At 41.9% G+C, this 12,951-nt stretch overlaps 1 protein-coding gene across 1 annotated transcript in view; it reads right to left on the bottom strand.

The window, feature by feature from the left end:
- Positions 1–12,951, bottom strand: part of LOC309561210 (cyclic nucleotide-binding domain-containing protein 2-like) — a 191,108-nt gene that overhangs the window by 154,130 nt on the left and 24,027 nt on the right. The window contains exon 7 of the mRNA XM_082264983.1: positions 10,744–10,824. Coding sequence (XP_082121109.1) covers positions 10,744–10,824 — 81 coding nt within the window. The remainder of the gene's footprint in view (positions 1–10,743; positions 10,825–12,951) is intronic.

The raw sequence follows: 12,951 nt of genomic DNA, 5'->3' as shown, positions 1-12,951 counted from the left end.
GAAACATGTCTTTAAGTTACATGGTATCCCAAAAACTCTTCTGTCTGACCGTGGATCACAATTTATTTCCAAGTTCTGGCAAGAACTATGTCACATACTACGGATCGAGCGGAAGCTCACTTCTCCTTACCATCCGCAGACCAACGGACAGACTGAAAGAGTCAACCAATGCATCGAGCAATATTTACGTTGTTACACTTCTTACCAACAGGATGATTGGGTGGATCTTCTCCCTCTGGCAGAATTTGCCTACAACAACGCAACCCACAGTACGACCAAGCAGAGTCCGTTCTACTTGAACTATGGGTTTCATCCCTCTATTCTTCCACCACGCATCCTTCCTTCAAATAACCCAGTAGCCTCAGACTATCTTACCCAAATAAAGGACTCTCTGGGTTTGCTTAATACTACCATTGCACACGCTCATAGTCAACAAAAGAAGTACTATGATCTTCGCAGAAGACCTTCTCCTCAGTACGCTATCGGGGACCTCGTTTGGCTCTCAACAAAAAATTTAAGATTGAAAATCCCTAGCAAAAAGCTTGGACCTCTGTTTTTGGGACCTTTCCCAATCAAGAAACTTATTGGAAAAGCTGCAGTACAGCTTACATTGCCAATAGACCTCAAAATACATCCCATTTTCCATGTGTCGCTACTGAAGCCCCATGTTCCTGACCAAGGAATAAGGCCTACTATCCCACCTCCTCCTCCTGTACAAGTTGAAGGTGGAGAAGAATATGAGATAAAAGAGATTCTGGATTCTCGTATCCACAGAGGAAGACTTCAGTACTTGGTTCGATGGAAGAACTATGGGCCCCAAGACGACACCTGGCTAAACACCTCTGACATACATGCCTCTAGATTAATCCGCAATTTTCATGCGAAGTACCCAGACAAACCAGCTCCAGAGGTCTTCAGGAGCCGGCCTTAAGGGGGGGGTACTGTAATGTTCTGGTACCTTTGGGTACCCTAATTACTCTTTCATAAGTGTATGCGCCCCACCATTCTCTTTTGGTAAGGTGCGCATACACCTTTAAGACTGATGCTGTCATCACTGAGCGCCGGACTGGATGGCTATTTAGATCGTCGGCTCTCACTCACATGTGTTCGTTCAAACTGCTTTGTGCCTTGATGCTAACCTGTCTTGAAGCTCTCATGCTTGCAAGCATACCTCGCTGTCGGAACCACGCTGTGCTGATCCCTGTATCCCGCTACCGGATCATCCGCTTTTGCCGAACCTCTCCTCTGCTACATTGCTATTAGTGATAAGTACCCCACAGGGGAAACCTCTATAACCTTTATACTAAAGCTTACACTATCTAGCTCTGCATACTAAGGACTATTACTACATCTGCATTATCTAAGATTGCTAGCTCTTGAGCCTACTACCACCTGTTCTTGCACTGGGTTGATCTCTCTTGTATGTCCACCTGCTACTCTGTCATCTGCTACCATACATGATTGCTAAACCTATCTGCATCCCATCTGCTACTATCTTACTTTCAAGAACATTTCCTTTCAAGTGTCTGTCATCTACCATCTCTACCCAACCTGTCTCTTCAGCCTATCATCACTGTGTTACTATATACATAAGTCACTCTAGGAAACATCTTATTGAGTGTGTGTATTTACTTGCTGAATTGAGATCATCCACACATGATGAGTCATTGAGAGTTGGGATTGGTGGCTCAGCGTTTCTCTACATGACTACTGAAGTGGAATATTTCTGCAGCTGAAAATCCACATCATACGTAAAACGCAGGAGCGTTACACTGGTAGACTATGCTCCCTTTTGCAAATTTGTGGAATGTGCTGTACCACAGTGGCAGGTTCCAAAAAGACATTTCTTTTCGCGTAAGGCTATTCCGGCTCTCTACCGTCATGTAGAAGGTATTGTTTTGGCCTCGTTGGACAGAGCAGTCAGCAGGAAGGTTCAGATTACTGCTGACTCTTGGTCCAGCAGGCATGGACAGGGACGTTACATTTCCTTCACAGCACACTGGGTAACTCTGCTGGCAGCTGGGAAGGATGCAGGACAGGGTTCAGTGCTGCAGCTTGTTTTGCTACCACGCCTCCAAAAAGCTGTTGCTGGTTCCTGCACATCTGCCTACTCCACCACCCCCTCTTCTTCCATGTCCTCTTCTGCTGAATTGTCCTCTGAAGCAGCAGTGCTCCCTAAGCGTTCAAGGGGCTACGCAAGCAGTCAGGCTAAAAGATGCCATGTAGTGCTTCAGTTGGTCTGTCTCGGGGGATAGGAGTCACACCAGGGCAGAGATTCCGTCAGCTCTGCAGGGGCAGGCTCCGAGATGGCTGACTCCACAACAGCTTGAGCCAGGAATGGTTGTATGCCACAATGGCACCAACCTTCTCTCCGCCCTCTGACAGGGACACTTGACACATGTTCCATGCTTGGCACATGTCCTGAATCTGGTGGTGCAGCGTTTCTTGACCAGATACCTGGGCTTCCAAGATCTCCTGAGGCAGGCCAGAAAAGTCTGTGGCCATTTCCAGCGTTCATACAATGCTAGTGCTTGGCTATCTGACATTCAACGGGAATTCAACCTGCCCACCAACTGCCTCATTTGTGACATGCCCACCAGGTAGAGGGCCAGCAATGAGTACTTGTGTGAGTATGGCACAAGGACAGGCTCAGGGGAGCTTGGCTTTTTTTCACCACGCCAGTGACTTTTGATAAAGGATGCATGCACCAGTCCTGTCACCATTTGAGGATGCCACAAGGATGGTGAGCTGGGACGATGCATGCATCAGTGACACTAACCCTCTAGTCTACCTGCTGGAGCACACGCTTCGTGGAATCATGGGCACTTGAGACAGAACAGCATGAGGGAGAGGAGGACTTCTTTTCCTCACAAGGCCCCCTTTATGCAGATATCATGCCTGCAGGGACACAAAACACACAGGAGGAAGAGGAGGAGGAGGATTGTGGCAGCATGGACGTAGAGGATAGCATACAGCAGTCTTCAAGGGATGGTTTTGATTCCCCAGAAACCCCAGGAGTTGTACGTGGTTGGGGAGAGGTTGCTCCTGACAATATCATTCTTAGTGACCCAGAGGACTGAGAAGCTCATGCCTCCTCAAACTTACGTTGCATGGGCTCCCTGATTCTGCAAAGCCTGTGAAAGAATTCATGCTATCAAGGAGAGGGATAATTACTGGTTGGCAACCCTTCTTGATCAACATTACAAGGGTAAAGTTGCAGCGCTCATCCTGCCTTCGCAGAGGGAGCAGAGAATGAAACATCTTGAGTAGGCCTTTAAAACAATTTGTGTAACACCTTTCCAGACACTGGGAGGTTAACATTCTCTGGACGTGTTTCTGAGGCATCGTTCAGCCAAAGGAGAAGCGGTGGAGAAGGCGACTGGCTGACCGATGCCTTTAAACAGTTCTTTAGTCCTCAGCAGCAGCCAGGGCTATTAGGTTTAAGCAACCATCGGCAGCGTCTCCATCATATGGTGCATGTTTTTCAAGGGGCAAGAGCAGACTTAGAGACCTTTCCAACTGAGCATCCACTGGGTTACTGGGTCTTGAGGATGGAACACTGGCCAGAACTTGCTCAATATGCAGTCGAGCTACTGACCTGTCCTGCTTCCAGCGTGCTTTGTGAACGGACATTCAGTGCTGCTGGAGGATTTGTGATGGACAAAAGAGTGTGTCTATCCAAAGACTCTGTTGACCAGCTGACTTTTATCAAAATGAATCAGTCCTGGATCAACAGCAGCTATCAAGCCCCTAATGCTGATGTAACTGATTGAAGTTGCTAGGGGTCTGCCATCTCTTGAATACTGCATATGCTGCCTATCCTATTCCTCAACATTGATTCTGCTAGCTTCCAACAATGTTTTTGGTTTAGGTCACCACCAACACCCAAGGCCTAATTTTTCTGCACTTGTATGACAGGTGCATACAATTTAAATGTCGTATGTCATTTTTAACAGCAGGCCCTGTCCCTGTGCCCTGTGCCCAGCAAAAGTAACTGCAAGGGGTTACGGTGTTTAGGCACCACCAACACCAAAGGTCCAATTTTTTGCACCTGTAGGATAAGTACATGCAATTTCAAATTTGTATGTAATTCTTACCAGCAGGTCCCGTTCCTGCGCCCAACAAGAGTACATTTGAGGGGTTACAGAGTTCAGGCACAACCAACACCAAAGGCCCAATTTCAGTTTCAGTTCCTGCCAATACTAACCTTCCAGGTCCCCAGCACTCCAGCAGGTTTGCATAACTGCCATCCAACCTTGGACAGGTCAGATGACAGCACAGCGCCCCCACTAGATTACTGATAAGAACACATACAACACTTGATCTTAGCCAATTTCAAATTTGTATGGAATTTTTACAAGCAGGGACCGTTCCTGCGTCCAGCAAGAGTAACTGCGAGGGGTTATGGTGTTCAGGTACCACCAACAACCAAGGCCAAATTTTTCTGCACCTGTATGACAAGTGTATGCGATTTCAAATTTGTATGGAATTCTTACCGGCAAGGCCCGTTCCTGCGTCCAGCAAGAGTAACTGCGAGGGGTTGCAGTGTTCAGGCACCACCAACAATCAAGGCCCAATTTTTCTGCACCTGTATGACAAGTACAAGTGATTTCAAATTTGTATGTCGTTTTTACCAGCAGGGCCCGTTCCTGCGCCCAGCAAGAGTAACTGCGAGGTGTTGCGGTGTTCAGGCATCACCAACAACCAAGGCCCAATTTTTCTGCACCTGTATGACAAGTACATGCGATTTCAAATTTGTATGGAATTTTTGCCAGCAGGGCCCGTTCCTGGGCCCAGCAAGAGTAACTGCGAGGGGTTGCAGTGTTCAGGCGCCACCAACAACCAAGGCCCAATTTTTCTGCACCTGTATTACAAGTACATGCAATTTCAAATTTGTATGGAATTTTTACCAGCAGGGCCTATTCCTGCGCCCAGCAAGAGTAACTGCAAGGGGTTGCAGTGTTCAGGCACCACCAACAACCAAGGCCCAATTTTTCTGCACCTGTATGACAAGTACATGCGATTTCAAATTTGTATGCAATTTTAACCAGCAGGGCCCGTTACTGCGCCCAGCAAGAGTAACTGTGAGGGGTTACGGTGTTCAGGCACCAACAACAGCAAAGGCCCAATTTTTCTGCACTTGCATGACAAGTATATGCGATTTAAAATTTTGTATGTATATTTGTATATGACATTTTTTCCTTTAGAAATGTCAGTAGGCTACATACATCGTACAGATGCACTACTTTACAGGCACATTAAGGGGACTCCCCAGGCACAATATTTCAAGGAATTTTTCATTTTTATAGTTTCACTTTAAGCCTCATTAAAATCAGTAAATCACTGCTCCTTTAAAAACGATTGTTTTTAAAAACATTTTTTGCATTGGTACAGGTCCCCCAGGTCAGTACCCAGACCCCCATACACTTTTTTGGGCAATAACTTGCATTTAAGCTTTTAAAATGAGGACTTTTGATTTTTGACGTTCGAGTCTCACAGACTTCAATGGAGTACGTTTGTTCGAACAAACTTTTCCCCTGTTCGCGGTGTTCTGGTGCGAACCGAACAGGGGGGTGTTCAGCTCATCACTACTCACAAGTTGTAACAGCAAAGTGGCAATAGAGTGGTGAACCGAAGGTACCGAATGCGTGTGTCACGTGGGGTGGAATGCAGCCTGGTCTGTCTGCACCCAAACGGGAAAGCTTCCAGGAAGGATGGCGTGTCCCTAGACTTTCCCTACTCCTCCAGAACCCTTCTCTGAAACATTGTCCCTGACAGGCTGGTGACCTGTACCTACTTTAGCCACGACAAACTCTGTACGACAAATCTGGGAACCAGTGTCTTAAAAAAATACTCTGCCTGACCGAAGATGGCTGCCTGAGTCACATGGGGTGTTAGCATCCAATGGGTACTAGGCTCCCTTCGACTTTCTCCTCCACCTGCACAGCCGCTGCAGACGAGTGCCACCTGCATTGGAGAAAGTAGATTGCACCTGTCTACAGACTGACAGGTTCACTTTAAAAAAGCTTGTTGTTTTAAATATAACAAGTTATATTTAGTAAGGTATCACCGGAATTGCTGCATTTAAAAAGACACTATTAAAAAATGCATAAGTAAATTTTATTGTCGGGAAATTGGCAGCAGCTACCAGTACATTCAATATGGGATTCACCACAACATTCATTACATTCCACTTTAACTGCAGGAACTGATTAACAATGCATGATTCATTGTTTTAAGCATTAACACATAGATATCTTAAATACTCATTTCACGGTGGCTTGTGTAGTAACGCAAGCATAAAATAAAAGCTGAAACTACAGAATGCAGTTGAAAGATATACACCATAAGCTCATTTGCTAGTATGGACTGTCTCTCATTTAACTTTTTAGTTTTTTTTACAAGGAATGATGAAAAGAAACATGTGTTGAGGTGGACGGTCATTTCTGGCCTTCTTATAAAAATGATAGATGTCTGGAAAACACTTTTTAAGCCAATGACCTAGAACAAGCTTGCAGTCAGTGAAGCCAGACATGTATTATTCCCAGAGGTCAGCCTTGGAGCTACTGGAGAACTAGTGGTTTCTAAAGTAAAGGACAGCAATTATAGCCACTATTTTAATTTAAGCGCAAATAGTTTTTGAAGATTCGCCAAACGCACACATTTTACTTTCTTAAAACAGAATACTTTAAGAATAAAGATAGCATTAAACTCTTGTTCGTGGGCTTACAACAATTGTAGACAATACGACTGTTATGGGGCCCAGAAGCACAAGACCCTCAGAACTGTCTGGCTACACTGTGATTTATGCAGGTATCAATATAATTTGGCAAATACATTTGAATAAAATAAATGTATTTATCCTTTAGAAAGATCTGTGTCCACTTCGAAAGCCATTAGTGTTCTGTTTTAGTAGAGGAGTTTCCTTTAAGGTGGAGATTGGGGAGGTGGGGTGGCCTTTAATAGTGATCCTGTCTCTATACTTTTTTATAGCACCCTGCAATAAAGGACGATTAATGCGTACCTCTCTGGGCTTAGCTGATTTCACCCTGTTACAAAGCTACCCTAAGCATTTTCTGTATCTTACAGTTTTCTGGATCAGATACCAGGTCTCCCTGTGTAATGGTTATTACCACTGGCCCCTACTTCACTACAGAACATACTAATGACATAGGAGACAGCAGGTAGAACCACAAATGCAAAGAATGACTGGCAGCATGCAGAGAGAAGTATGTCCAAGGCAGGTCAGCAATGACCTGCTGACCTGATACTGATTCTTCAGTATCCTGTATTTCAGCAGAACAATGATCAGTCAATTCCCACCACAGGGATAAGGAATATTGAATTTTTATGGCAGGGTGCTTTAAAAAAAAGAAAAGTATGGCAGCAGGGTCACTTTAACGGTTTGGGGGTTCCATTACATAGTTATGGTCCTTACATTTACTTTTACTTAGGTAGATGCAGCCAATGGGTGGCTCTGCCATATACAGTTTTGCTGGTCTGTTGGCTTCAACAGGACTGAGTTACTGACTATGAACAAGCATGCAGATCAGGGAAAATACTAGCATTTTAAATAGGGCTGGTCAGAGATGGTAGTGTTCATATTCCTCTAATGGCAGACTTCCTTTGAAGTGTGTTCTGAATACATAATACAATTACTAATTTAACATGAGTGCTAAAAAATGGGTACAATTATTTGGTAAATATGAAGTTAATGTCTTTGTTGTGGTACCTGAAAAATGTATTCAGCATAATAAGCAGATATTAATTAAGGAAGGGCAGAGGAAGGGATAAGAAAAATGAATGGGTAAGACTTCTTAAAGCAACCTTTGCCAGGTTAACAAAAATATGTGTGAAAGGTCACAGCTAGAGAATAGGTATTATACGAACCACTGCATGGACAACCGCTCCAGTGGTCCATGTCTCCCACTCTACCTCCATTCCAGCACTGCTGCCTCTGTCAAAGACTTCTGGGAGTGTTAAATTTACATGTCCCCTGCTGGTTCCATCTGTCAATCACACTAAAGTCTCCTGTAGTGATGTACAGTAGGGTTTGAAGGACTAAACCACAGGACGCACCAGGGGACACAGCCATTTGACATTCCCAAAAATGTTGAATAAGGATGCACCGATACCAGTTTTTTAAGACCGAGTACCTATACCTTTTCTGATCTACTCACCAATATCAATTACAGATACCTACGTATTTTAAGTGTCATGTGACAGTTTTTTCAGACTAATGAAAAATTATTACTGTTTCTTTATAATTATGAAGAACAGTTCTTTTTCAGCTTTGAAATCGTGCTGAAGTAGAGCAATTTCAAAGCCACACTGGTGTAAACTAGAGCGGCTTTGAAATTGCACTATTTCAGCACAATTTCAAAGTCGTAGAAGAAATGTAAGCCCTTGTTCACACCAGTGCGGCTTTAAAATCGAATTACTTCAGTGTGATTTTAAAGCTGCGGATCAGTGCAATTTGGACCTCCAATTTCATTGCAGCTTGTGACTTAATTTAACAGAAGTCAATGCAAGTCGCAATGGAATGGCAAAAAAGTATCGGTTTTAGTATCAGAGCATTTGCATGAGTACAAGTATCGGCATTGATACTGGTATTAGTGTAACGCTAGTGCTGAATGCTCAAGACAATAATGAAGGCTGCAGCGCTAGAGCAGAGCATAGGTAGGAGACAAGCCTGCTGGAGAGGTCACTATTATACTTGTTCTATTGCAGGAACATTTCCCCATTTTTTTTGTCAACCTGATGGAGTTATTTCAAGGTGCACATGGGCTTTAATAAACAGGGCTTGTCAGACTTGCCACAGGCCCTCCCATCATGTGGTGTGTTCTTAATTATATACAGATTGTTTCATCAATATGAAGTAAAGTTTCACTGGCCAATAGAGACATGCGGGACATAGGAAGGGGCAGTCAAGCTATGACAAAAGTTTGGGAGGCTGTGCAGGCACCTCTAGGTACATACCTGCATCCGGTTGCCCCCAGTGACAACATGTCTTTAATATACAAGAACAAAAGCACATCAATACCATTTGTATATCTTATATTTCATAGTACATACTTTATATTCTGCATGGCCGGGCATTTTAAGGTGAGGTGTGCTATAAATTTATGCAGCACAAAGCACAAAAAGCCATAGAGGCCAACTGGATTTCAGTTTATAGAAATCAGATCAGTGAAACATGAATTCTAATTGCCTGCTCTTGACTGCTAAACTATACTTACTTTTATTACTCTTCACTTATTAAGCTCAAATGCGTCATTTTTTCAGTTAACAGAACAAATGGACTCCTGAGAAGTCATTGGAGACAACCTGGAGTCTATAGAAACCATGCAAATTATTGGTAATATAAGGCTCAAAATTCACTTTATATTTCCTGACTCTAAATTCTAACAAACCATGAATAATTACTTTGGTTTCTTCTTTGAGGAATATGTTTGGTTCCTAACATAATTACAGACACAAGACTCCATTTTACCAATAAATCATGTTACTTGATATACTTAATCAGTTTTACCTTTTAGAAAATATTGCCCAATGGGTATATATTTCAGTTGTATTAGCAGCTAAAATGTTTGTAATTCTGATAAGCATGGCTTATGATTCACAAAGCCCCGCCAAACTGCATAGCCAAAATATGACACTGCTATTTCATCTTGCAGCTATTCGTGTCATCTGCTTAATAACTGCATTGTAAATGTTCATAGTTACTATGCTGAGGTCACCTTGTTCTCTCTTAAGCTGTATAAACACTCTTCCTTCCAGCTTCTTGTCCCAATATGCATACACTATGCAAATTTACAATTAATTTCCCAATGAACAGAAAAGGAATGAACTTTGTGGTTGGCCCTATTGCCATTCTCCCACCCGACACTTTTCGATTTAAAAATTAAAGGAGTCAGATGGAAAATTGTCGGCCAAACAGATGCAGATGCACCCACTATTCAGGTGATAAGATAGCTGCTATGACCGGCTGTCAGAATACAATAGTTGCAGCAGGAGATTATTCCATCTGCACTATATAGCGTGGATGGTGGAATCAGTTAGATTTTTTTTATTCAGCCCATTCAGGCCACTGTATAGTATTGATGGAAGGATCTGTTAGATTTTTTCATTCAGCCTGTTCAGGCTGTGTAAAGCCAGCATAAAACATGTAGCAGTGGAATACCATACAGTACAGCCAGGTTGACTCACAGAACTAAGGGCCATTTCACACTGATCCATTTTTCCTGCGTATTTATTCCTTGCAAAAAATCCTATGGGACTTTTCACACCACTGCATGACCAGTGCAGTGCGTTTTGAAAAGTCCTGCATGCTGCATCTTTGGTGCGATTTTGAAACCTGCAGCTTCCCATTAAAATGAATGGAACAGTAAAAATGCACCACGATTTTGCATTTTTGATGCGTATTTGATTCACATTTTCATTTTTCGCAGGTGCAGGCAACCCAAAAACGCATAAGAAACACGCAGCAAATGCATCTGAAACACAGCACCATCACTTTTTTTACCGTGATTTTGCTACAGAGCAGTGTGAAAGTACCCTAAACCTGCCATTCTTAGCCTGATGTCTGTTGGCCAATGGCATGTGTAAAAATAAAAATAGATCTCAGATAATTGTTATTTATTCATTTGCTTCTTATAAGTTTATCTGTTAATTAAAAGCACAGTAAATCCACCACCACACTGCAAAATGAAGACACACTCGCAACATTTGTGATTATTATACCTCCTTGTCAATTATTAGAAGTTCTACATCGGATTTACATACAAAGGAGATAAGTCTCTCACCGGTGACAAGCCCAATATCCTGCCAAAAGATAACAGAAAAATGTACAGATTATTACTTACATATTCTTTATTATACATGCTAATGTTTCCAACGCAAAACTTGGCCATAGATGGATCGAGATTCAGCCAGTTTAGCAGGGACCAGCTGAATTTTGATCAATGTTTAGCTAATGTTATTTAGCTAAATAATCTATTGATCATCTTCTGTTGAACTGAACTTTGGGAAAAAAAGCCACTCAAACAGTGTATTCTGACAATGGAAGAGTCCCACTGTCAGAATACAATAGCACATCCCCCTCTATTGTGTGCATGGGGAAATAGCTTTTTTTTCTTCTGTCTGCTGCCTACACGTTCTACAATCTTTTCTCATTTCAATCAAATACAGTATTTTTATACTGTGATTATTCATTCTTTCCATCACTACTGTACATAAGCATTTTTTATTGCTTAATATTTAAACCACTCGGTCAAATGCTACCTTTGAGGCAAACCAAGGGATGATTGAATCAGGAGAATCACAAATGTATAACTTTTTGATTCTCTTGAATTTTGATCTGTTTGACCAGTGATGAATCATGCAGTTCCATAATCCAATCACATTCAAGACTCATTGTATATACAGTATATTATGTGTCTCATCAGATTGTATGTATGTATTCAAAAAATAAGAAATTCCACAGGTTTGTATAATTTTTAAACCTATGCAAACCTTCTACTGATAGAAATACCGGTTCATATACTATATGTGTCCTGGTGTCATCATATTGTGGGGCTAAATAGAGAGCATTACATACTACACGGTGTCCTCAGCAATTCTAGAAAAAAACTGTGTTCTGTTTTCTAGGTTTGGTACCTGTAGAGAGAATACAGTCAGTTGCAGGCTGTTAGGTGAGCTGAGCAATATATTATTTTTAAGAATAACTAAAGCCAAAGTTCTTTCTTTTATTTTGGGTAGCGTAGAATAGGGACAGGTTAAAAAACGTGTGTTTTTTTTCCTTCACTTCCTGAACTGTTGATGCAACAAGAAGTATTAAGTTAATACATTATGTGTTTAACTCAAGGAAAATTCCTTCTTAGACAGTTCTTTCTGGAAAAAGTTTCCCCCCTGGAGGATTTTCCTTCTATTCCTGTTTTGTTGGGATCTCAGAATTTTGAATTTACCCTCACTTTCATTTCTGCTAGACAGTTATAATTAGAGAGAGTGAATCCCCCTAACAGAGGTGAGACAGAACTAAAAAAAAAACATTGGTTCTATCCCCTTACCTCTCTATCCAAATCTTCTAAAAAAAATCATTTAGATATACCATTAGCTCTGTTTTTCTGGAAGCTGCTTTGAACATTAGGATGTGAAGCCCCTCTAACCTTGGGTAGTGTTCTTTGGAGCTATATGTGCCCTGGTTAGAGCTCCTCCAGGCCTTTAAGACAGACATTTCCACATCTTAAAGAATGTGAATTGGTGAATAGCTCTGAAACCTAATATATCTACACTGCTATCCCTACTAAGCCAAAAACTCCCTTTGTTAACAAAAAAAACTGTATTTGGTTTATTTGCATCAGTTAAGTTGGCAGAAACAACCCTTGCATAATGGAACTTTACCCATTTCTTTTAAGTGGAACTAAACCCTTTGATTTACTGGTTTAAAAAAACAGTTACAGCTAACTGTCACTTTGGTTGTGCTCCTAACCAAATTGCCAAACTATCAAATATCTGATGTCATAAATAATCACATGTGCAGTATCATGGCAGTGACTCACTAGCCTAGAATAAAATTATGTAAGATCTCCGCACATGCACATATACGCTGCAGATCTCTGCCCTTTGTTAGATATTACCCATGCACACATACATCATGCCAAAGAAGTGCAGCTTGTCTGTTCATGCTTCGAATGTCAATTAAAGATGGCGGCACTGAAGAAAATGGGTCAAAGTTTTTCTTCAAGAAAATCCACCCTTGACTCCATGATCTAGTAAGTATGTTTTTCTTAGGCCTGGGGAAATGTTAAGAATTGTTTTTGGGTTTTTTTTGGGGGGGGGGGATGGGATGGGTAGACAGAGTGAAGATTTTTTTTATTTCAACATTTCTTTGCTATACAAGAAAGATGGGTTTGTATGGATTTCAAAGGACTGTCTGTCAGAGTTAATATG

This window comes from Pelophylax lessonae (assembly GCF_965119305.1).
Source record: "Pelophylax lessonae genome assembly, chromosome: 1".
Classification (NCBI taxonomy): Eukaryota; Metazoa; Chordata; class Amphibia; order Anura; family Ranidae; genus Pelophylax; species Pelophylax lessonae.
Note: the sequence above shows the minus strand (reverse complement) of the source record. Positions and strands in the feature narration are given on the sequence as shown.